Source organism: Neolamprologus multifasciatus, chromosome 10, assembly GCF_963576455.1.
Source record: "Neolamprologus multifasciatus chromosome 10, fNeoMul1.2, whole genome shotgun sequence".
Lineage (NCBI taxonomy): Eukaryota > Metazoa > Chordata > Actinopteri > Cichliformes > Cichlidae > Neolamprologus > Neolamprologus multifasciatus.
Genome location: NC_140448.1, coordinates 6,441,692 through 6,467,341, shown reverse-complemented (window position 1 = coordinate 6,467,341; position 25,650 = coordinate 6,441,692). Strand labels below are relative to the sequence as shown.

The 25,650-nt window shown below is 42.5% G+C and overlaps 2 protein-coding genes across 11 annotated transcripts in view; both read right to left on the bottom strand.

The window, feature by feature from the left end:
• LOC146509471 (disks large homolog 2-like) overlaps window positions 1-1,862 on the bottom strand; it is a 150,773-nt gene extending 148,911 nt beyond the window's left edge. For 5 of the 9 annotated variants that reach the window (XM_085175829.1, XM_085175832.1, XM_085175833.1 and 2 more), the window contains exons 1-2: window positions 1,579-1,861; window positions 624-1,381 (exon numbers count right to left, since the gene is read on the bottom strand). In XM_085175829.1, coding sequence (XP_085031955.1) covers window positions 624-642 — 19 coding nt within the window. In that variant the 5' untranslated portion in view covers window positions 643-1,381; window positions 1,579-1,861. Of the gene's footprint in view, window positions 1-623; window positions 1,382-1,578 lie in introns of all 9 variants that reach the window. The other 4 variants (XM_085175835.1, XM_085175831.1, XM_085175838.1 and 1 more) reach the window with 3 other exon arrangements.
• Window positions 1,863-3,075: 1,213 nt separating this feature from the next.
• On the bottom strand, window positions 3,076-25,310 carry sytl2a (synaptotagmin-like 2a). 2 transcript variants are annotated; one of them, XM_085175854.1, is made up of 16 exons: window positions 24,039-25,310; window positions 23,693-23,922; window positions 23,335-23,489; window positions 22,615-22,738; window positions 21,237-21,300; window positions 21,069-21,150; window positions 17,293-17,400; window positions 16,843-16,910; window positions 16,680-16,760; window positions 16,244-16,404; window positions 16,002-16,104; window positions 13,666-13,827; window positions 13,495-13,591; window positions 13,312-13,414; window positions 11,659-11,864; window positions 3,076-3,428 (listed from the first exon to the last, which is right to left on the bottom strand). In XM_085175854.1, the coding sequence occupies exons 2-16, from the start codon at window positions 23,791-23,793 to the stop codon at window positions 3,280-3,282; spliced, it is 1,764 nt and encodes a 587-aa protein (XP_085031980.1). In that variant the 5' UTR covers window positions 23,794-23,922; window positions 24,039-25,310; the 3' UTR covers window positions 3,076-3,279. The 2 variants fall into 2 exon arrangements, with proteins under 2 accessions (XP_085031980.1, XP_085031981.1); XM_085175855.1 differs by having other exon boundaries at window positions 16,680-16,757; window positions 23,693-25,310.
• Window positions 25,311-25,650: the final 340 nt, after the last annotated feature.

The window sequence follows — 25,650 nt, the reverse complement described above, 5'->3', positions numbered from 1 at the left end:
AGCCCGACCTCCCCACACCCTCCTCACAATGGCAGCGGCGTAGTTCACCTGTACACCCTGGAAACTGCTCCGTAAATGCAAAAACCCTCACGTAGTGAAAAGCCCAGAGGACAGAGCCCACCACACACAGGACCCAAACAATCTACAGTCACAGCCCACCACCTTCTTCTTTATAGTGTTTACTGGCGTTTGGCAAACAGCAACATGGCGTATTACTGCCACCAACTGGTGAGGAGTGTGGACAGAAATGTCAGAAGACAAAAAATATGGCCTGATAACTTTCACTTCTCGAGTTCTTCTGAACTAAGGTCCAGTTTCACTTTCATATCACTAAGCTTTCCAATCAATATATTTCTGACGATGCATTAAACTGTTCCATTGCTTCCTCTCTACTGCAGTAACACTGTCCTGTGGTGTTTGTCTTATTAAAAGCATCATGTCCAGTCTGAGTCGAGACCCTACCTCATACCAGCAGGTGGTTTTGATCTCACGGTCAGTCTCTGCACACTACTGACAAACGTAGTGTAGATACGATGCACTTTGATGTGGTATCAACAGTCTCATGAATTACACGTGTCACATAACTGCACTAATGGACGGATAGACATGTAATAATAACTCACCTTTTTTCCTGATAGGCATGGCGACTCGGTGTAAACCTGACTCTCAGTAAGGCTTCTGTCTTCGGTGCATGATCACAGAGTCTCAAAGTGGCACAAAAACAGAAACGTTTGGTAAACTTCAACAGAGACAACTCAAACCAGCTGTTTTTTATTTTTATTCCAGGGACAAAGGGGAGCCTTTCAGGAGGTATCCAAGCAAAATAAGGAGAGGACTGATTCCACTGAAGGTCCAGCCATGTGACTGTAGGCGTCTCTGTCCCCTTTACAATTCATCAGAAATCCACAATAAACTCAGAAGAGGTCCCCCTGCAGCAACCTCTCATTCATAGCTATGCGTGCAGTCAGTGGTCCTTGATGTGAGATGCAACAACAGCTGTGATTCTGCAGTTCACAACATTATATGTAGGAAGAGGCTCAGCACTTCTGTCTGGGTGCACTTAAGACAAACATCCTTTGGCTGAAGAGTTAGCAGGCCACAGAAGTGCTTTGTCATGCTAGGTCGCTGGTGGTCCACACGACCTGGTACAGACAAAATAACACAGCAGGGCAAACAGGCACCAAACCAAGATGCCCGGACAGTCGGGCGACTGTGTACAAAGACGCTGGTTCGGTGTCTGCTGGTCCGGGGGAGCCTCGAGGTCTGGGGGCTGGCCTGGGTTAACATAGTCTGCTCACTCAGCCGCTGTGGCGTGACAGTCCTCCACAGATCCACGGACAGGAGAACTGCTCCACATCCTCCATCCTGAGGTTTCTACAGCCTGCCAGCAAGAACAGAGTAAAGGGTGAAGAGCACTCAAACATGCCAGCTGGAGATGCAGCAGTTCTCTCCTCAGCTAACACCCAGCGGTCACCGGGAGTTTTATGCCCGGAGGTTTTGACTTATGGTGGGATACGTGTCTGTGTCCCCCGCTCCCCCCTCACATTACTGCCATACACAAACGCAAACGTTACTTACCTAGCATTCACGTTATATCGCAGCCAGCGGCGATGCCGAATGAAATGCCGCTTCAACGGTGCGACGACACCTGCCCGCCGACGACGGCGCTGAACGGCTTCCAGGTGGATCCGCGTTCATTTCCTGCGAAACGGTGACCGAAGAAACAGTGCTGTGTTCTCCCTGTGCTACATCCTTTATTTCATCCCACCTGACAGCATCTTACAGTTTTACGTGCCAGAAACAAGCCCACGATACTACGTAAACGAACTTCCGCTTGTACTTTTCAAAATAATGCCTTCTCTAAGCGTACATTTTAACTCGACTTATTTCAAACACAGCAGTCGCTCTGGCGTAATGACTGTTAGTGACTCAGTCCTCTGAGCAGAAGCGGCCGCTGGGAGTGACATTAAAGTGGCTGAATTAGCAGTCAGTGTAGTAAAACATATTTGAAAGAACACGAACAAAACCACTGAATGTGTATGTGTATATATATGTATATATATATATATGTATATATATATACATGTATATATATATACACACTGTACATTGCTCAAGGATCATACTTCTATGTGTGTGTATTTTCAAACAAGAAGAAAAAAAAGAGCAGTATTGTGCTTTTACTTTGAAGGACACTCGACTGAGCTTGACGCAGTTGTGGAACTTTACCATAGCAACGCAGAGGCTGGTCTCTGGTTGGCTGCCCCCGGTTTGATTGAACTGATGCGACAACCAATCATAGAACGGGATTTATTGTATCAGGCGGGACTGACCAGTGAGAATGCTTTAAACCTGTGCAGAGCCCTTCAGTTGAAATTGCTGCATTAAATGTACTGTAGGAAATCTGAAACATCCAAAGTAGCGATTGTAAAATGGACCAGCTAAAAGAAGTACTTGAACAAGAACAAGGTGGTTGTAGTCTGTATTTAGTCTTAACATTGTATTACTGTACTTGGGCAGATTTATTGTTCTAATTCAACAGTGAAATCACGAAAGATGGCGTTACAACTAGAGAGAAACTGGCCAATGTGAACACAGAATCTAAAAGAATAGACTTAAAACCAGGCGCCACTGTAATACTGCCCTGCATACTGCATCCAATGTGGAAGGTCTTCATTTTTGTCTTCGAGAGCTAAATAATACTTTTTGACCTCTGACTATTGTTGTGTCTACAGAAGCCTCCCTTTAAACAACAGTGCCACTGTTTATCAATACATTATACTCATAACTTGCACATCCTCCCAGAGATAACCACTAAGGAAAATGTTCAGGAAGGCTTGTACTTGTGAGTGGGGACATCGAATTGTTACTGCGGTATCCTGATGAAGTACATCTGTCGCAGCAATACACAGAACTAAATGTGGGGAAACTGAGGATCCAGAGAGATCGTTGCCTCTGGGGTTAGTGTGTATGGTTTTGATAATAGTTATTATCTCCAGTTATGAGGTCAGAAATCTAAATTTCCAAGTGTTGTCTGTCGTGAATAAAATCATTATTTCACCACCAAACCAAAAGTGAAATGAACATTCTGTTTATTGCTTGCTGTATTGATCATACTATACAGTTCATTGATGCTTACATCATAGATGATCATTTCTGCATTTCTTATTAAATAATGAATTTAACATGTGACATGGACAAACCTAGTTGTGGATGTGGATCATCTAAAAGTATATACTGTGTAGTTTCTACACATTAATTAATACATTTTATACGGTGTCACTTTGAAATGCTCTTTGGCATCATCAGCATCCTCAGAGGTAAAACATCCTCCACCCATTCACCATCCGAGCGTAACATCCTCCGCCATAAATCAGCTTCATCTGTCGTTGAATCCATCCAGGACACTTCCACACCGTAACTCTCCCCTGCACAGACAAGCACAGACAGTACACTCGTTTCACTGAGTGACACGATGTACTGTACTGGTGTTTGTATCCATAGAAGAGTAAAAGATGGAGCAACAGGCAAAAATGATAATAAAAAATTTACAATAAAATCTATTAATAGTGACATAAATTTGAAGATACTATCTACAGGTGAAATGTATTATTTGTCCTGTCGTTCGGGTAAAATGAACAGGAATTAACAGGGAACATTACAGTAAAGCTTTAAACAAACTAAAGGAAGGACTATGAAAAGTTAGACACAAGTTTGACCTTTAACTTTATGGCATTTGTGGACAAACGATGGCCAGTTAGGCTGTTTAGTCCAGCCTATCAAACATTTACAAAACTACAAAATTTCCCTAAAAAGTTAAATATTTATTTAACTTTTTCCTGTGTTTAGCTGCATTTTCCTGCAATACCAGGTAGATGTCACTAGATGATGCACTCCAAACACTTCTGACCTTTACCAAGGCAAATTTATTCTGTCCACATATTTATGACTCCAACATCAGGACGTCATAATTGAGACACAGCTCAGCTCCTGATGTTTGTTAGAGGCATTAATGACAATTCTGAGGTCACAGAGGGATTTGTAGGACAGGTTTCATCAAGAGGCCAAAGCGATAGATGCAGCTGCCGGGAGTCCGCCTCCTCCTTTCGACTACAAACTGTTAGGATGCCTGGGTCGTTGACCCAGGGTTTTTGAATTTATTATATTATTTATAATTTCTAGTCTTTGGGTTTTCGTTAGAGTCATGTCTTATGGTTTGTCTCTGTGTAATCCTTAGTTGCTGTCTCCCCTGTCTGCTATATCCCCGTGTCCAGTCAGTGTCTGTGTCTGCCCTGGTCCCACGTCTCTGTTCCCTCTGTTGTAGTGCCTGCATGTGAGTCTGTGTCTTTTGTTCAGTCTGTGTTATGTGTTTCCTGTTTTACTTTGAAGGTCTCTGTCTTATCTCAGTGTGTTCAGTTTACGCTTCCTTGTCTCGTCAGTTCTGATTTCCCCCAGCTGTGCCCTCCTTCTGTGTCTCATTCCCCTCGTTACTTCCCAGTGTATTTAAACCCTGTGTTTCTCTGAGTCAGTGTCGCGTCGTACCCTCATGCTGTGTGGATCTCCCTGTGTGTGTTGTTTATTAGTTTCCAGTTTAGTTTAGTTTAGTTTGCTTTTCAATGATTTTCCCCTGCCAGCAAATAAAGCTGAGTTTTTGTGTTTAAACCTCATGCCTGGGTGCCTACATTTTGGGTCCAACTCCTGCCTGCCACACAGCGACTCATGACACAAACACGTCCTTTTACTCGGCATCAAGAGCGCTTTCTTCACAAAAGCTTTGACTCGGGTACTTACCTTTCCCCTTACGGTTAAATATAAAGCCCCTGGAGGTTATCGTTGCTGTAATTTGGATGTTTATAAATGAAACTGAATTTAATTTCACATTCTATGACAACTTTCATTCATTTTAAATATTTTCACCTGTTAAAATGTAAAAAGGTTCAGTTTTAGTATTCAGACATTTTGCACTGCAGATCACCAAAACTATTCAATTTCATTTGAATCTAATAAATTTACACAATTTAAAAGAAAATGTAACAAAGAATAAAATATTCCTCAGAGATCCAGATGTGGAGGTTGTGTGTGAGGCTGCTAAAACATCATTTTTCACTGAGCTCATTGTTTGTTAGTTTAGTTCACACTTCAGTTTGAATTATGAGCATAAACGACATTTTTACTGTTACAAACAAATATTTATCCTTTAAATTTCCTTGCAAACGTCTTGAGCCACATATAGCTGCCTACAGCTCTGCCTGTACTTGCAGGTCCTGTGTTCTTTACACCAAACAAACAAAAAGCTTTATTAGCATCAACAGAAACAGTGACCAGAGGCACATCAGTCTCAGCCACTGTGCTCATAGCCACACCGAACAAACACAGCTGTGATGCCCGTTGTAACAATAACAGTGAGACATGAGTTAACTGGAACAGCTGTTCTCAGACTGTAACTTAAACACATTAACATCAGCATGAGTCGTGGGGATGGTGGCCGCTCCCCTCGGGCTGCACCAGTGCATTAGACCAGTATTAGCTTGATGTGTGCAGATGTGTGTGACTCTTATGTTTGGGCTAACTCACAGGACTGTGTGTGACTCTTATCAGCTGTTTGGGCTAACTGTGGCAGTCACAAAGCAGCCTTTGTGCCTTCCAGGCACCTCCTGCCTTTCACAAAAACGGGACATTAGAAGATAAAGTGATGTCTAGATTACTGTGATGTCCAAACATTTAAGGTTTTCCTACTTGAATGTTTAGTTTTTGTTGAAAGTGACAACTTCTCCTGAGGAGCACGTGCTCTCAAAACTACCAACGATAAGAAGAGTGATGAACTGGAAACGCTCGTTTAAACATTCGGGGTGATTAATGAGGTCAGTCTGCTGTGGGAGCACTGTGTGGTAGTCCGCGCCGGCTTTCCAAACTAATTAACAGTCATCGCGGCAAAGATCACAGTAATGCCACCTGTGTGAATCCCACTGATGTGTTTCCTCCTTTACAAAAATGTAATCACAGTGTAACAGAATATTTGGTATGTTAATAAAACTGGAGTTAATATATCTGTAAACCTTGTGACATCATCTTGAGTTTATAATAAAGTGCAACTTACAAATATGCAGAGTCCTTTCCACTGATGATCTGACATTTAGTTCATTCAGTTTCTTTGCTTAGAGTCGTTCTCAATCTGTGGCGCGTACCACTGATGGCACCAGGGCTCCCTCTAGTGGTACGCAGGAAGTCTTCAAGACTTTTTTTAAGATTAAATAATTATTTAAAATATGCAGACATTAAATGTTCTTTACCGCAAGATAACCAAAATTGAGTTTAAACTAGATTTTGTCTTTTTTTGAAAAGCTGTATTCAACAGGCACTGACTAGGCCAACCTGACTAGTAGCTGAAAGTGTTGACAAACTAAGTCGTGATGGCAAGTGGACGCATGAAAAATGACCGTTCAAAGCGAAGCGATTCAATTCAATTCAATTCAATTTTATTTATATAGCGCCAAATCACAACAAATGTCGCCTCAAGGCGCGATCCTGGCTCCAAACAGGAAGTATCAAAAGGAGAACTGTAGTGAATATTTTGATCAGCACAGCAGAAACTGAAGCCGACGACAGTGAACTCGAGTAGCAACTTCAGCAATACCCGTGAAACTTCTGGTGCGTGATAGCATCAAACGTGAAGACGTGAAGAAGTCACATCAAGTTCAGAGGATGAGCCCCGGACGCTGTGCGCAGAGTGCGGCGATGTTCTTAGTAATGAATGCATGAAACCATCACATGTTCACTGCACAGCGAATACCCGGCACGTTCAGACACGGCCGTGCTTTCTCTTTCCATTTGCACCACGTATCTATGAGAAGGTCGGCTCTTCACTCGCCTCTAAGGCTGAAGGTGAGCTCACAGAGCCATGCACGTGCCTTTAGGTACGGAGGCCAAGTTGCCAATGACCACCAAATAAGATAAGATCGATCGTTATTAGTGGGAAATTTGTTGTTTCTGTTTCGATTGTTTTCATGAAGCTGTTGAATGTTTTAATGCAGTCAGTTTGTCACATGATGGTCAAGTACAGTTATGACTGTTTATGGCAGTGAAATAACATTCATATAAGAAATAAAATAGTCTCGTGTAAACTGTTGTTAAATAGGCTGATACTGTACTTTAATCATAAGGGTGGCCAGGTATTTTCTGAGGTGGTGCTGACTGTGCACAGTTTGAGAACCACTGTAGACAGCAGAGCACATATTCCTGTCATGTTTGAGAGAAACGCACAAAGATCATGATTATCAGAGTGATCTTTGCCTGACCTGTTGTATGCCAAACGCACCTTTCTCTGACAGGACCACTAAATAATGAGCTGAATTTTACTGAATAAAAACATTAGCAGTGCAGTTTAACAATAAATTTGTGCTTCAAACAAAATAAATCAGCAATAACCATAAAGTGGCAGCATCATTTTGCTTGTTTGGTGAGCACAGCCTCGGCTTTATTTGCTGTAAGTGAACATCTGCATGAACGCTTCAACATTATGATTCTGTAAAGTCTCAGAAACCCTTTTAAAAACATTTAAAGTGTAGTAAGTCTGTAAATGACAGCGCCCCATGCCGGATACACAAGACATTCCCACCAGTTTTCCTAAATGTTTCCCAGGAGTATTACTGCTTGTGGTTGTACTGTCCACGTCACGATATAAACACCCACGGCGTAAACTTGTGAAGGTCACTGCAGTATTGCTGAACTTGACAGTAAAAACATTGAGCTGCTGACAAGAGTCCAGGATAACGTGAAAGAGGAAAACCCGGAGTTGGATGTATTTTTCCTCGGCACAAACTAATGCTGACCACCACAACTTACTCACCACTCTAAGGCCGACTTGTTAACTTTGGGATGAGTATCTCAGCTAGTGCCGAAGTTCAAAACAGGAGATACATGCATGAATGTGCAGAACACAAAGCTACAGCACAAACATCAATGTGTGCATGAAGTGTGAAAGCCTTCAAAGCCAAAATGATTTGCTTCATTCTCAAGACACATTTTGGGCGAAACATTCGCTCGTTTCCTCTGAAACAGGGAAGATCTGCACAACTCTGCAGCCAATTCTCAGGTTTTGAAAAGACTGAGAATTGACTTCAGTTACTGGATCCTAAAACAGCACTACAGGAGTTACAGTGTAAACTGATAGATCTTTTACTCTATTCTACAGAAGTTTCTAAAGTTTAACTCCGTGAAACGGGATAAAACTGCAGCCTCCAAACCTCCAAGAGATGGAGATGCTGGTGTTGTTTGGCTCTACTTACATGTGTGAGCAAACTTTCACTGAACACCATCTCTGGGAGAGACGAGACGGCGTACAGAGCTGAGGTTCAGAGGCAGATTGGTGTGCAGACAACAACCTGGACCTTAATACCACCAAGACAAAAGAGCCGGTAGTCGACTTCAGAAGGAGGAAGTCTGAGCTGCAGCCTGTCAGCATCAACGGGGAGTGCGTGGAAAGGGTGTCCAGTTTCCTGGGAGTGCACATAGACACAGACCTCCAATGGAGCTCTAACACCTCTGCGGTTTAAAGAAGGCCCAACAGCGTCTCCACTTTCTGAGAATCCTCAGAAAAATGGACCTGAAGGAGCTGCTGACCGTCTTCTACCGCTGCTCCATTGAAAGTGTGCTGACGTATTGCATCGGTGTGTGGTTCTCCAGCTGCACCACAGCACACAGAAAGGCACTCCAGAGGGTCAGCAATATGGCCCAAAAAATCATTGGACATCCTCGTCCCTCCCTGAAGGACCTGTACAGCACTCGCTGTCTCAGGAGGAACCGCAGCATCCTACGGGACGGTACACACCCAGGACACCGGGTGTTTAAGCTGCTGCCGTCTGGCAGGAGGTTCAGGCTGCTGAGGTCCCGAACAAACAGACTCAAGGACAGCTTTTACAACAGGGCAACAGCCCTGATCAATGCTAACAGCTGACCTGACTGGATACCTACCTGGACTTTTTTAGGGGGTAACAACAATAACAATAATAATATTTATATTTAGAACAAGGTGCAATAAATATACACTCATTTTTTTTCTTTTTATTACTTAAGTTACTGTGTGGTGTGGTAGTTCCGACGTATATTGTACTATGGATGACTGTGACAATAAAGAGCTATCAGCACAAAGCCCAGAAAACTGATGAACACCAAAAGCTGTCCTGAGAATTGCCACAACTAAACTGACACCAAGCATCGATACTGTGACCAACAACACGGTTCCCACTAATATTGAATAAAGTACGTAACTTACCTTAGGTGGGGATGGCGTACATTAGGTTACTTTACCCCATCCCCTACACCTGTCTTTAAAGCCCTTGTGCCAAACCGTTTGCCCACCTCTGGTCTGCTGTAGACCACAGTGTAACCTCCCTCTGACCCTTTGACAACAGGGCTTCCTTTGCTTTCTCCTCCTTATATTCTCAAAGGAGCTTGGAAAGAAAAGCGTCTGGACTTCTTTAAGTGGCTCTAAGACGTTTCACCTCTTATCCGAGAAGCTTCAGTTCTAGGGTCAAATGGTGGAGAGTCCCAGATTTAAGCTCTGTGGGAGTTTCCCACCGAGAGGGACAAAAGGACCCCCTGATGATCCTCTACCTCAGTGGTTCCCAAACTTTTTTTGTTGGGCCCCCTTTGTTTTACAAGAAAAATGTTTGCGCCCCCCCCCCCCACTTTCTCACGCGCGCACGCACACATCCTCCAACCACACCCACATTTTGCTCCATTGCAGTTTATTTCACATCTCAAACATTTAGTAAACAATTAAGCAAATAAAAGTAATCTGCAATAAATTACAGGTAATAAAATAAACTACTAACTCTTTTACGCTGCGTCCGCACCTACACAGGTATTTTTGAAAACGCAGCTGTTTCGTCCACGTAAACGTTTCAAATCACTGAAAACTGAGATTTTTTAAACTCATTTTTTGCATTTACGTGTGGACGAGGAATACAGAGTTGGTCACACAAGTTAAAAGGTATGTGACTTTTTTCACGTCACACTGTGCGCCACGTTATTTGTTTACATAAGATGAATTGCAGATAGAGAGAAATTACTGTTAATCTGACTGTCTGCAGGTTTACACGCAGTTACTGTCCCTGTGTTTAAAAAGGCAAAGGCATCACCATGTGACTATTTTACATGTAGTTTTTTTTTTTCATGTGTAATAATATTCAACATTGCTATCAATACATTTTTCAAAAATGCCTCTCTGTGCAAAATGGGTTTAAAAACATAAACAGCTGTGGGATCCTGTTTGTCTGTGATTTAAACAGCCCAGCGCTGCTCCCGACGCAGGGAAAACCAATCCTGCAGGGAGACCTACCTCTGCACTTGTGCAGGTGAAGCCAAAGGGAAGATTTGCTTCATCATATTTTCTAGTCTTTGGCTTAGAATGAAGTTGGTTTGGAAACATATTCAGTGATGCTTCATCTCCTGCTTTGCGTGTCTGTGAGCGCCTGTGCTAGCAGTGTCCAAGTGTTTTGTTTTTTCTTCCCCCCTTTTCATACTGCGCCCCCCCCTGCAATTGCTCTGCGCCCCCCTAGGGGGCGGGCCCCACACTTTGGGAAGCTCTGCTCTACCTAATCACACGAGCCAAGGTGTGAAAATGGGTGTGGGTCACAATCAGCCAGGGTTTCGGGTGAGCTCATTGTGAAACCTGGCCCCACCTTATCTTGTCAGGTATCCGGTCGTTCAGTCTGACGTCACTAGCCGTGTCTGGGCCTAAACTCCGCTGCAGGTCCATATATCAAACGATCACTATGGCATTACTGAGAGTTAAAAACTGTCTAAAGTCTTTCATCTTTAATAAAATGATCAGCGTTCTGCTCTACCAGGTGTAACAACTGAGTTTAACATCCAGGCATCCATGAAAACGGAATTTATGACATTTAACGGAGTTAGAAGTTAGCAGGAAGTTAGCTCGCTAGCTTCTATCTAAATACAATATAGCATGTCCTGACTGCGGGGTTTTGAAACAATTCAAACATACAGCTCTGTTATCACTTCCAACATAAATGAAGACAGAAAACTAAACAGCAGTGACGTTTGTAGGGTTACTGAAGTTTGGCTAGCTGGTATATAATGATGTGCTACGTGACCGCTAGCGACACAGCTATGTTAGCATAATATAAACAAGCTAACTTTTTTCCCACTCGATAAAAGTTAACATGAGTGTTCTCGGTGGTCAGGAACAAATGTAATCACATGGCAGGATGCTGTAAAAGGACCAAACTTCAGCAGGAGAACAACTGAGATAATCCATCCACAATACGAGGTTAGTCATTCATATACTGCTGCATGGGCTGGGCTGTAGTTACATCCTAAGGTTTTAGAAACTGAGCTTAAATAAATGATTAGCGGTAATAAAAGCCGAGGGAGGTCAACAGTGATCACTGACTGTTTTAGGAGCTTTTTGAGATTAAATAGAAGAAAATACAAAACATTAAACATGTTAACAACACAAAAGCATATTAAACGCAGACTACTTTAGGCCCGGAAGTAGGATTCGTCACGTCATCACTTAATAATCGGATTGAGACTGTACTGGGTTGAGAAGTGAAGGCCAGGTTCAGTGCCAGGTGGAAAAGAGTTTGCAGAGCTCACATTTGTACTTGATAGTCTGACGATGGAGTAAACTTTCACCTGTTCCCAGGCCGAGCCTCAGACCTCCGATGTAGTGATTGTCGAGTCGGCCACGATCCCACACTGTGAGCTCAACGCAGACCTCCCTGAGATCCTCTGGTCGGAGGCCGTCATACACCATGGTGTGGTTAAACATGGGATTGGCTGTCCTTGTCACTACGCGAGTTCTCTGTCGGCTCCTCCGGCTTGTATCAGGACGTAGAGCACTGCAGCAGCAGGACAGGCAGGAGATAGAAGGAAACAATTCATTTGGAAGGAACGCACTGAAACACTTGTGCAAATAATCATAATGAAATCAATAAATAAGGCATGGTAAATAATAAATAAGTCACAGTCCTGGGTCTGTGACAGTTTTTGAATGTATTATGGACTCATGATTCTTTCATTAGAGATGATTCATCTTTAAGTCTGTTGTGAATATAATATCTTTGCTTCTAGTCCTTGGTTTCTCATGATGTTACTTATGTGCAGTCTCCCAGTCGAGTCTCCATGTCTGTTTATCCCAAGTCTCACTGTTCAGTTCATGTGTCTCAGTGTGTGTTACTTCCTGTTTTACTTTGATAGTCTTCAGTCTTGTTTGAGTCGCTTCCTGTGTTGCATTAGTCATGATTTAATCCAGCTGTGTGCCCACGTGTCTCCACTTCCCTTAATCACTTTCTTGTGTATGTAGTGTGTGCGTCTCGCTCTGTGTGTTGTTGTGTTCTCCTTATTGTAGAACGACCTGTTTACTGTTTAGTTTTGTATTTTTTTGTTCTTTGTCACCAGCAGTAAAGCTGTGATTTTGACTTCTGTGAGTTCTGCGTTCTGGGTTTCCCTCTGTTTGTATATTGTGCCAAATCTGTGCTGCAGGCAGGTGTGGAGATATTGATGGTGGGTGCACTGCAATGGATCAGTGATATTTTCAAATGATTGCTTTTGTAAGGTGTTACACATGTTCACTTAACGTAAAACAATAATCGGTTAATTGGTTAATTGAGTGATAATTTTACAGGAAGCGTTCTCACTTTGACACTTTGCTCTTTTTGCAATTTTCCAATAACTGTTTACGTCACTTTTATAATTAGCTGCTGCTTCGGGACTCAAACTGCAACCAATCACATATGGGCTCAAAATGTGGTCATAAATATTTTGTACTTGTAAATCAGTTTTGTATGTGTAAAAAGAATTTGTGTGTTTGTAAAAAAGATTTGTGTGTGGACTTAGCCAGAAAAAACCCTGCAAGTTACAAGTACGACTTTTGACCCTATTTTTCTTCCTTTCATCTGATTGGTCAATGTCATGTCAATCACAAATGTAACAATCCAATCAGAGAACAGATGGGTTTGGCTGTCACAAATCTTTTTTACACATACGAAACTAATTTACAAGTACAAAATATTTATGACCACATTTTGAGCCCATAATCACACAACTGTCTCCACTCTGTCTCAATTGTATTTTTCGGGTCTACCTTACAATAAAGCACCTTAAGGTTGCTGTGGTTTGGTGCTGTATAACTGAAACTGAACTGAATTGAAATTAAATGGAGAAACTATTTGAAATAAACCAGTTTGGTTGAAATAACATAATTAAACAAGAAAATACAGTTTATTTTGGTTTTGTTATTTCACGGTTCAGACTTTGGATCTCAGCACACAGTGAACTGTTTCCTACCATTTCACAAATGGGTCGATAATGAGGCCTCGAACCGGCGGAAGATTCTTGCAGTCTTTCACCCAAATCTGCATCTCAGCGCTTTCCATCGTAGATGTTCTACCTGTGCGTGCAATAAGACCACAATAAGTAATATAAATGATGAACATAAAGGGAGAGAGCTGATCAAAAGGCAGGCCTCACTGAGGGATGTCTGCGGCAGGAACCTCAGAGCGACTCTCATCTGTGCGCTGCTGTCGATGAGACACGAGGGAGCTGGTGCTGAGGCTGGTGCTGACACCTGAAGGGTTACGCTGAGTAAACGTCTAATAACTGCGACAATATTCACATAATGCTTAATAATTAAGCCTTTACCCTGGTTTTTAAAGCATATTCATTCATCTGAGTGTTGCTGAAGTCCCACTCCAACAGATTCAGGTTCACGTCACCCAGGAATCGGTTGCGTCCGAAGCTGCTGTCGTGCCACACTGAAACGCTCAGACTCTGAGTTTTCAACTCCGGCATCGTTACTTTAAACTGTAAAACGGGAAAAGACGATGAACAGAAGTAGAACTTATTATCCTTAGATGCTAATGCCATCCTGTAAAACCCTGTTTCTATAATATCGTCAGCATAAAAACTATGTAAGTAGCCCTCGACTCATTGATGCCCATCACGATTGCCAAAGGTTAGTCCTTTATCATACTTCCTTTGAACAACTAATATTTTGAATATTTTGAAATAGCAGTGGAGCACTTTGTTCTTACAGCGCAGGATTATTTGCTTCCTGGAGTTCCTCAAAGTTCGGTTTCAGGAGACACTTTTAACATAAGGCTTATGTTCACTCTGGGCTCGATCAGATCGTCCTGAACAGCCCCTCAGTTTTGCTGCTAAACTGTTACCTGCTGAGATGTGATGCGTTCCTTCTCTCCTCTGTCATTGTTATTTATAAGCTTCTAATGTCATGAACTGGGTCATCTTTCCCCCTTAGTTTGGGCTTTGCTCTCTGACCTCCATCCTGGTGTCTTTATGTAAATATCTGCAGATCTATAGCTGCATGGTTCTGATCTGCAGTTACAAACAGTGTTGGTCAAGTTACTTGAAAAAAGTAATCAGTAACTAATTACTGATTACTTCCCCCAAAAAGTAATCCCGTTACTTTACTGATTACTTATTTTCAAAAGTAATTAATTACTTAGTTACTTAGTTACATTTTAAAAACACGATTTACAACCTGAATAGGTGATAAAGTGATAGATCTTTCAGCCCAATTCTACTTTTTTCTGCATAATCATCATACAAAATGTAATCAAATGGAAAAGTCTCTTTTTAAAACTTGTTTTATTAGTTTTAATCTTTTAACTTTATGCATCAAGCAAACATTTAATTATCTGCAACATTCTCTGACTGGAAGAAATTAGTTTAACATTTAAACCTATTTTCTGCACATTCCAGCACATAAAATAAAATATTTTTTGTGTTTACACTCAGTCTTTCAAATAGATGCAAGTAAAACACAGCAGAAAATAAATAAAGTCAAAGACTAGCGGTCCTGTTGCTCTATTTTCACCTGTAAAGCAGGAGTGGGGGTAGGCGGAGGGTTACCCTGGTGCAGGTGTGCCGCGGTCAGTGGAAGAATCCGCGAGTTTCTCTGTGAGTTTCCCATTACGTCGTAGCTACTCGGTGCTTGTTTGGAAGTTTAGGGGTTTTTTCGCTGTAAAAATAAGTTTTCTTCCCACGCACAACGGACACTAATGTTTTTGTCACTTTTTATGGATCAAACTCAAAGTAAGGTCAGTACTTCCACGCTTTAAACGCTGCACGCTCATACTCTCTCTGCACTCGATATATGATCCATTGTTGATCTGCACACAGCTGTTGTCACGAACGTCGCACTCGCTTACGTCACTGTCATGAGACATTCTCGCAAAAAATCACGGTTTTAGTAACGCAGTAACGCAGCGTTCCTACGGGAAAGTAACGGTAATCTAATTACCTTTTTTGCAACAGTAATCCCTTACTTTACTCGTTACTTTAAAAAAGTAATCGGATTACAGTAACGCGTTACTGCCCATCTCTGGTTAAGGGTCCAACCACTCCATCCTGCTCTCAGACAGACAGCGGTGACAGCTGGCTGTGTGGTCAGTCTGTGGTTTTAACCTGTTAAAAGCTGCTTGTTGACTGGATGTTATATAAATACAACCTCAGATCTCTGTGCACGAGATTTCTCCAGATTCTTGGACTCTCTGGTGATTTTAACTACTGTTGATAATCAAGTTTTTCCACAATTCGTGGAGTTTTTTGCACATTTTTAAAATCCTGCCTCTCAAAGGTCTCTATATCCAGTCATGTTACTGACCGATAGTAAGTAAGGAGCTAGTTAACCAAACTAGGTGAAAAACCTGTTTCTTCTCAGTGCTGCTCAGTTTTCTGGCGTTTTGTTGCCCCATCCCAACGTTTTGCACAGATGTGATGATGATGTATAAGAACGAGCTACTTCTTTCATGAACAGGGTTTATAAAGCTGGTGTTCACTGAGCAGACGTTAATAAAAGGAAACGAACCACAGCCAGTAAACAGCTGGAATCATGAAACAAGTACAACCGGACACGTTTTGAATAAAATGAATAAATTCATTTTATTGTTTTCAGCTGAACAAGAGTTCAGTGTTTACACAAACAGACGTGTAAAGATTAAATATGGCGCTCTCACCGTCAGGATTTCGTTGTAGGTGGGGTTTAATGTCCTGTTTTTCACACTGGTTTTTCTCTTTCCCAGCTTAGTTTTGTCTGGAAGAAGATAACATTTCACATACCTGTGAATGCACAGCAGAGTTAAACTCTGTTCTAAACTTGATTTACTTTGTGAATATTTGACACTTTATGTCAAGAAAATACATCTTTAGCAAACGTGATTCACTGTTCGTTAAACGTGGTTCAACGTTCAGCACTTACGGGTCAGAGCGATGTTTCTTTCTGTCAGCTGAGGCCAGATCTCTGCAGTGCATCACAAAAACATGAAGCTCTCCAAGCTTCTGGATGTAGTTCACAGCAAACTGGATGCTTCCCTGGACGCTGATTTCAGCAGAGTCTGCAGGACAAATGCTGCTGCTGACCTGTTCAGTCAATCAGAGGAAATAAAAAACCTCTGATATTCGAGCCTTTTTATTTAAAGTGAAAACTGTGACTTTCACATTGTATGTTCTGTTTATTCACTCTGTAACAGGTTCCAGTCTATCGCTCCCATATAACAGCAACATTGCATCTGCACATTAGCAAACAAACCAAACTACCAGGTTTTGCATTCGAATCTTTAAAAAGTGACAAATTAGCATTCAGTCTTTCAATGTAAACGACACATTGTGTCAATAGGAAGCATTATGTGACATACAGAGGACGTTAGACTATACGTGGAGCTGCTGGTGTTTGTTTCAGCTCTCATGCTGGTCTCCAGAGGGCCTCCACCGTCCTTCTGTCAGAGCAAAGAGAAGCACCAGGTCAGACACAACGTACAGCTCCATTCAATATGCACGAGTCGACCAAGGCTAATTTACCTTGTTGTACAGAAGGACGGGTTCTGACACGCTGCTCTTCATCAGCCTCGAGCTGCAGAGTGTGGAAGCTTTTGGTGGAAGAGAGGAAGTTTAATATTGTGCAGTGAATACAAACGTATGCTGATGTTGAAATCACGGCTCAGCCATCTTTTGCATCCTGATTAAAATGTGTATAAAGATAACTTCATGTTTATCTTTATTGCCGTCCATACTTAGATGCATTCGTTGGCTTGAATTACTCTGGGTTCTCTGGGAACCACGAGAAAGGACTCAGAAAGGCGGCGTCAAGATTTATTTTGTTGTACGTCTGAAAATCTTTACCGAGCAGCCACATTTACATCCTGACCTACAGATAAGCTGCACACACTGAAGTGTGACTGCAGTGATGTGTGCTAATGATACTGATTCAGTTTTAAAGGGGGCTGTTGCGCGTGCAGTGATGGTCGTTACTCGTTTGTGAGGTCAGGCTCAGACTTTCCAGACTTTCGGATGAAGACCTGCTCCTTGAGGATAACCGTCTCAGGGCTGGCGTGATGGGACTGGAGCTCCTCCTGTAACCTACCACAAATAAAAATAAAAAATCAGCTGTAGGAACCAACACCGAGCTGTTGATATGCAGAGCAACAATTATTTATTTCTGTCAATCAACATCAACAATAAACAAAACAAATTGTAGAGACAAACAAGTCCGTGTTTTTACTTTACTGTCAGTGATGTAACAGTCAGAAAGAAAACAAAAAGGAAAAACTACTTAAACCACACGCACACACTCACTTTCTTCTTAGCTTCAGTGCTTCCTACTTAACCTCATTCATACTCTGATGGACGCACCAAAGAGCAACTCAGGGTCAGTATCTTGCCCAAGGATACTCAGCATGCAGACTTGGGGAGTCTGGGATCGAACCACCAACCTGATCAGGAGATGACCTGCTTTATCCTGAGCTACAGCCACCACAAACAAAAGTATTTGGTGGTCTATCGGGTTGTGGTCAGGAGTCTCTGTGCACGGCTGCACAGTCAGGTTGAAACAGGAAAGTGCCATCCCCAGACTGTTCCCACACAGTTGGGAGCAGTTGTCCTACTAGGAGGCCAAGCGCAGCTCCTGTAAAACAACCCGACATCATAATCCCACCTCCATCAAAATCTACACTTGGCAGAGTCAGTTCTCCCGGCAACTGCTAAACCCAGACTCATCCATTGACGGATGGAGAAGTGTGACTTGGCTTCGATGCTCGAGATTCCAGCGGCAGCATGCTTGACATCAAACAGCTGACACTTTGCACTTAGTGACGTCAGGTTTGAATGCAACTGCTCGGCCATGGAAACCCACTCCATGAAGCTTTCTACAGACTTTTCTTGAGCTAATCTGAAGGCCACGTGAAGTTTGGAGGTCTGTAGTGACTCTGCAGAAAGTTGGTAACCTGCAGTCTAAGTGGTGCAAAGAGAGGAAGATAATGAAAGACCTCTCTCGTCCCGAAAATGGACTCTTCTCACTGTTGAGGTCAGGGAAGCACTTCCGCTCCCTTAAGGCCAATCCGGTGGTTCAGTCTGACGTCACTAGCCGTGTCTGGGCCTAAACTCCACTGCAGGTCCATATATCAAACGATCACTGTGGCATTACTGAGAGTTGAAAAACTGTCTAAAGTCTTTCATCTTTAATAAAATGATCAGCGTTCTGCTCTACCAGGTGTAACAATTGAGTTTAACATCCAGACATCCATGAAAACGAAATTTATGACATTTAACGGAGTTAGAAGTTAGCAGGAAGTTAGCTCGCTAGCTTCTATCTAAATACAATATAGCATGTCCTGACTGCGGGGTTTTGGAAACAAATTAAAACGTACAGCTCTGTTATCACTTCCAACATAAATGAAGACAGAAAACTAAACAGCAGTGATGTTTGTAGGGTTACTGAAGTTTGGCTAGCTGGTATATAATGATGTGCTACGTGACCGCTAGCGACACAGCTATGTTAGCATAATATAAACAAGCTAACTTTTTTTCCACTCGATAAAAGTTAACGTGAGTGTTCTCGGTGGTCAGGAACAAATGTAATCTCATGGCAGGATGCTGTAAAAGGACCAAACTTCAGCAGGAGAACAACTGAGATAATCCATCCACAATACGAGGTTAGTCATTCATATACTGCTGCATGGGCTGGGCTGTAGTTACATGCTAAGGTTTTAAAAACTGAGCTTAAATAAATGATTAGCGGTAATAAAAGCTGAGGGAGGTCAACAGTGATCACTGACTGTTTTAGGAGCTTTTTGAGATTAAATAGAAGAAAATACAAAACATTAAACATGTTAACAACACAAAAGCCAAATTAAACGCAGACTACTTTAGGCCCGGAAGTAGGATTCGTCACGTCATGACTTAACGACCGGATAAGGTAAAGAGGAGGAGCTTCTTCCCCAGACTATTTGGGCCTGAACCAGGTGCAGGACTGGACTCTACATAGTTCTGCACACCACTGCACATGCACTTAATAACAACTGTACTCTGATCTGGTCTCACTCATATCACATCACTCTATTCAAGTATTTGGGATGTGCTAAGTGAACTTTTGGCATATAGTGTATTTATCATTGGGAGAGTCTAACAACAGCTAAAAACTGAGCAATTATTCTTCAGTTATGGACAGAAATCATTCAAAGAAAGGTTTATAACAATGATTCATTAAGAAAACAAATAGTAAAAACTGTAATGTCATGTGCTTTTTGTGTAAAAACAGAAAACCTAATATTGAGATAATATTTGTGTCTGTCAGTCATGATCTTGATGTAAAAGCTCACTGAATCTGCCCACAGCAGAAGCTAGCTGAGTCTGGACTGGAGTGTCTGTATGTGTTTTGCACCAGTGAAACTGTCACTTTGGTGTCCTACTCTGTGGTCTGTGCAGATCATCACTCTGTGCAGTCGGTAAACAGAGGGACCAGCAGCCTCCTGTGGCCTAACATAGTGCTGCTGTGTAAGGGTTTTAAAGAGAGTCTTCCTCAGCACTGCAGGATTCCTGTTGAATTACCTTTTGGTGGCAGGTCTGAGATCTTGTTGATTCCTTCATCATCTTCTTCAAATGTGAAAGATTCAGATTTGCTGGGACTTTGAGCTGGTAACATGTTGAATGTACAGCTGCAGGACTGCAGGAGCTCCTCAGCTCGTCTGTCTACACTCTGAGACTCTGTGTCTGTCAGCACCGTGGTTTTGAATCAAGATGTTACCGTCTCTCCATTTGATTTTTCTCTGTGATCAAATGATTGCTGATGTCAAGTGAGACTGAAAGGAAACTTCTTCATTACTGAGGCTTCCTCCTACAGATGTGCTTATACTGTCGGATCTGTGGGTCCGTCCTCTTGAAGAGTGGAGCTTGATCACCTTGGAAGAGGAACTTGTACATCCTGTTCTTGCTTTTGGGATTTTAAAGGGTCAAAAGATATGAAGTTCTCCTGTGGTCCAGAACTCTGAGCCTGAGTCATCCGTGTCCTCACAGATGAGGACTGGAGCAGCTCTGTATATGTGTTTGTCTTCATCTTTTCATGAATCAGCAAAGATGCTGCGTTCAGTCTTTTGTGACGACCCGTCAGCAGTCTCCTGCTCTGACACAAGCACAGGATTGTTCTTTATGTTGTTTACATCACAGCTGCACTGAGATCCACGTTGCATTTCTATTTCTCCTGCACACCTATCAGCATATTTGTTACAGCGCTGCCCCGTGTAGCACATCTGGCCCCAGATGACCTATTGTGTCGTGTCTGAACTGTCATTGTTATCTTTGGTTGTTTATTTCTGTGAAAGTTTTCCAGACCCAAAGTCATGCCGTGCAGATTAGAGCTCTGGAATGTACATCTCTGTAATTCCCCAGCGACGCTGGCAGCCTCTGGTATTTGGATTTCCTTTGAACGACCGCTGAGAAAATCTCTGCTCACAGCTCATTTTAGTGATTCAGAGAACTCAAGAGCCCAGCTCAACGTTGTTTCCACAAGTAAACGTTTGTTATTATTTGGGGGGATTTCTGAGTAAAATAAGGTAACGTTGTAAGAAACAAACAGCCAGTGTGAGCAGACGCAGGGTTTTTAAACATGAGGTCACATGACATCTGGTCTCCTTAAACAGCAATAAATCTGTCTGTATGTATTGTTTGTTGATGGGCTTGTTCAGAAAATAATCCACTTCCAGTCACAATATATATTATAATAACCAGAATATAATGTTTCCATAATAACTCACATTCCTCTGTTTGTGTTTGATTCACTGCTTCCTCCGATGCCTGACTCTCCTCTTCAGGCTCGCTGTTGAACGGGTTTCTTATCTGCAACAAGAAGAAGATTACAACACAACACACGCAGCCACTGTAACATGAACCTACAGTCATTTCTCTCAATTACAGAAACAAACCTTCATGCGAGGCTGTGGATTCAGAGTTTCTTGTTGGGTTTCATCGAGCTTCTGATTTTGATGACTGTAAACAAAGAACACGCGATGTTGACAAAGCAAAAGTCGAGATAAACAGATTCACACTTTTTAACTTTTATTTGGAAAGTGCCAGAGTAAATGGTATTTGTATAGCGCTTTACTAGTCCCTAAGGACCCCAAAGCACTTTACACATCCAGTCATCCACACACTGGTGATGGCAGCTACATTGTAGCCACAGCCACCCTGGGGCGCACTGACAGAGGCGAGGCTGCCGGACACTGGCGCCACCGGGCCCTCTGACCACCACCAGTAGGCAAACAGTTAGTATCTTGCCCAAGGATATTTGGCATGCAGTCAGGAGGCAGCCTGGAATCGAACCACCGACCTTCTGGTTAGTGGCTGACCTGCTCTGCACCTGAGCTACAGCCACCCCAACCTCACTGCTGTCCTTATAACACACACACACTGGAAACAGTCAGTAAAATGATCTGAATGAGCTAAACAAACACGCTCTCTGACTCATAGAAATGAAGTAAATCCTCTGATAAGAACAAACAGACATTCAGTTACATTCAGATTCAAAATGTAACTTTTTACAAATATTTCTTTAATTTTCATATAAAACTTTACACTGAACAAACAAACTTTGAAGTGTTTTCTAAAAACAGCTGTTTGTGAATTTACTGGCAGAAGAAAGTGTGAATGTTGATGTTTGGACTCGTTTGACAGCTCGGCCTTTAATCAAACAAAAACCATCATTTTACACACCAGTAAATTTAGCCCGTGGACTCCATCAAACTGCACCAGCAGAGCTTAACTGTACCTGTCATAACTGTAACGTTCAAATACATTTACTAAACACCAAAACCTCTTTTGCTTTCAGCAGCCAGCGACTCTCACAGACCTGATGCAGAACAGAAATCTTATCTCACTAATGGCAGCAAAGAATTTGTGGGACTTGTCCCCAGAACAGTGGAAACATGAACGTATAAGACCTCGTAAGGAGATTAGTGAGCGGTACAGGGCGAGTCATAAGTATCACTTAGTGCACAAGTCCCCTAACGAGCAGTTAAGAGCAAATAATCCTGGAGTGGAGCATGTGATGGAGCTCAAAGGACCTGGATTATGGGAGGAAACCTGGAAATACCGCGACCACGGCCCTGGCCCCATGGTGGAGATGGCAGATTTAAAATCCCTAAATTAAGTAGATTATGCTTACTGCCACACTCCCGTGTTTTCACGTAAGGAAATGTGAGTGTGAAGAGAGAAGCAGTTCAAACTGTGTGAAAACTTCAGGAGTCAAAATATTGATAAAGAACAGATCTGTGTGACATCACGGCTTGTTTATCTTATACTCACTGATTACTGCTGAGCTCCACGTGAGGCGCCTGGAGGACGCCACAGCAAACAGCTGGTGAGGACACGTCTTTGCTCTCAGTGCTGACAAAGCTGCATCTCTCAGCCGATGTGTGGGAGAGCTCCACTGCAGCACATCACAGTTAAGGTTATCCAAACCATGAATGAACTGTGAACAACCGAGTTTAACTGCACTCGCCCAGGTCGGTTACTGTCTGTGTGTTAAATCAATAAATCTCTTAAACAGAAACTTTCTGATGAAACTTAAGAATGATTAAGAAAATAGATGAAGGACATCTATCAGTCTGGAAATGGTTACAAAGGTATTTGGAGTCCAGGGACCCACAGAGATCCACAGCTGTGAAAACTGAAACAGGGAACCTTCAGAATTGGCCGACCGACCAAATTTACTCCAAGAATCATTTTAGTGCGTCAGCGACAACATCACAAACGAACACAAAACAACATTAAAGGCCTCACTTGCCTTTAATGTTGGTGTTTGTGATTCAAAAATATGAAAGACACAATGGTCAGTTTGGGCTTCATGAGTTCTAAGACAAAAACAGCACTGATGAATAGTCTGGGTGGATCTGTAGATGCAGCCTGACTCTGCGTGGAAATAAAACTACTTATTGTTGCAAATATTCAGAATCTTTGATTTCAGGCTTGGAGAGATCTTGCATGTTAATGTATCACACGTCTGGAAGGATGCAGCAGACTTACGTATCGTCTTCAGTTGATGTGTGCGCCTCATGGAGGCCCTGATGATGTCAGAGCCATGGATGCGATCCTGATGGCGAAGCTGCTTCGTCTCATAGAACCATTCTCCAGTCAAGTATCTCAGCTGGCTTCTGTTCATCACTGACTTCTGCAGGTTTCTGAGTGGAAATTATAACAGTTAATAAACTTACCCTTTATACATTTCTATAGTACAGGAGACACGCACATATATATATATATATATATATACACATATGTGTGTGTGTGTGTGTGTGTATACACATATGTGATAATAAGAGATTGAAGGAGTAATCGATATCTTTGTTTTTCCTGTGACTGAACAATAGAGCGACCGACTCACTGGACACGTTGGTCCTCGAGCTTCTTCAGCTCAGCATCTCGTTTCAGCACAGTCAGGATGGTTTCTTGTTCCTCTTTGGTCAAGAAACTCAGGTCAATCATGGTGACAGTCGCCGCTGTGTGATGCTCTGAGCTTGTGTTTAGTCATGTAGCTCTCCTTCAAGCTCACAGATGCTTTTATTGATCCTTGAAGTCAAACCAAGCTGTGTTTGATCCATGAACAGCTAAATACTAAGAAATTCAGACGTTACTTTTTTCATCTGGACACATTTGTCTTTAGCTGGGTTCGTTTCTGCATCAGTGCTTAAATCTGAAAGAATCAAAAGAGGGAGGAGAAATTCTTTTACCTGATTCAGAAAAGTCTGCTTCTCTGTTAGCCTTCAAAAGTAGTGAGCAGTGGAGCGACAGAGAGATCGGTGCAGCAGCTTCAGCAGCTTTGCTGTTAGCTTTACTTAAGCTGCACATAATAAGCAGACGGCCTATAATATTATGCATATATGCATCATTTCGTTTTATATGAGCAGAAAGTTTAACATCTAACTTTGTTACATAGAAAAGGAGCTTTAATGCTCTTTTAATATGGTTTCATACATAATTCACACACTACGGGAGTCATAACATCAGTCTTCACTTTTGACTGGACATAAAGTGGATGCATTAAAATGATATCTCAACCATTTAGAGTTATAGTTTCTGCTATTTCCTGAGTATGAAGCTAGGAAGAAATCAACTCACCTCCTGCTGTAGAGCCCTGAGTGAAAGCTAAGCCACAAGCCGTGAGCTGATGTAGAAAGGTGGAGCTTCAGAGGACAGCTGAAGGAGGCGGCAGACAGAGGATGGAGGTTCTGTCGACACCATGTTTTACTCTGCAGAATATCACTTTGAGTCTCAGGAAGAAGAAGAAGAAGAAAAACAACCTTGCATCAACATTAGCATGTAGACTTTGCTACTGTCACAATTACAGAACAACTACATACAAACTGAGACTTTATTCAGTCAATAAATAAACCTTTGAGTTCAGAGCGGCGATTTGTTTTCTTGATACTGAAGTCACCACAACAACCTCAAAGCGTGACCGTTTTATTGTGTCACGGAGGACAGCAGGTGGACCTGAGTGCAGATTCAAACCTGGAAAACAGCAACAAGGATTCTCAAGCTTTGTTGATAAACACAAGGATAAACAATGGCACAACGAAGGAATGACTAGTGTGGTATCTGAGATACGATGTGGACAGAGCGAGACAGCGGTGAGGAGAACTGAACACTGAATTCAGTGATACTGAATGGGTTTGCGTCTTACTTGGCTGAGTGTGTGAGGCTCGTGGGGAGAGGGAATGGCTGGGTGGGTGTCCTGGAAGGTGGGTGTGTGGAGAGAGTCTGACCTGTTTTATCTGATCTACAGGAGCCGTGGGCAGGAGGGCAGGCAGGGGGGGAGGAATGAGTCCGGGAACAGAGCGAAGACTAATGGCAACCAGCGTCCAGAGAAAGAGCTGGAGGCGAGTGATGGTCCAGAGAGGTGATAGAGGCACAACACAGAGACCATAACCATGAAGCAAGAGTGGGCTGTGACTAACGTGAGCTGAGCTGATGAACTGGTGGAGAAGAGATGTTGACACTGGGCTTAATGGAAGCATGAATGCCAACATGTGCTGTTGGCATTCATGCTTCAGTTTTCAGGCCATCTTCTACGGCAGTGGTTCCCAAACTTTTTTTGCTGGGCCCCCCTTTGTTTTACAAGAAAAATGTTCGCGCCCTCACGCCCGCGTGCACTCACGAACACATCCTCCAACCACACACACATATTTTGCTCCATTGCAGTTTATTTCACACCTCAAACATTTAGTAAACAATTAAGCAAATACAAGTAATCTGCAATAAATTACAGGCAGTAAGAAAATAAACTACTAACTCTTTTACGCTGCGTCCACACCTACACGAGTATTTTTGAACACGCAGCTG

Excerpts from the sequence above, each read along its gene's own strand:
- sytl2a (XM_085175854.1), bottom strand. The coding sequence starts at position 23,793 with ATGATTGACCTGAGTTTCTTGACCAAAGAGGAACAAGAAACCATCCTG. Across the intron at positions 13,828-16,001 it reads CCTACAACGAAATCCTGACG|TTTAAAGTAACGATGCCGGA; the intron begins GTGAGAGCGCCA and ends CCCGTTTTACAG. Across the intron at positions 13,415-13,494 it reads CCTGCCGCAGACATCCCTCA|GTAGAACATCTACGATGGAA; the intron begins GTGAGGCCTGCC and ends TTGCACGCACAG.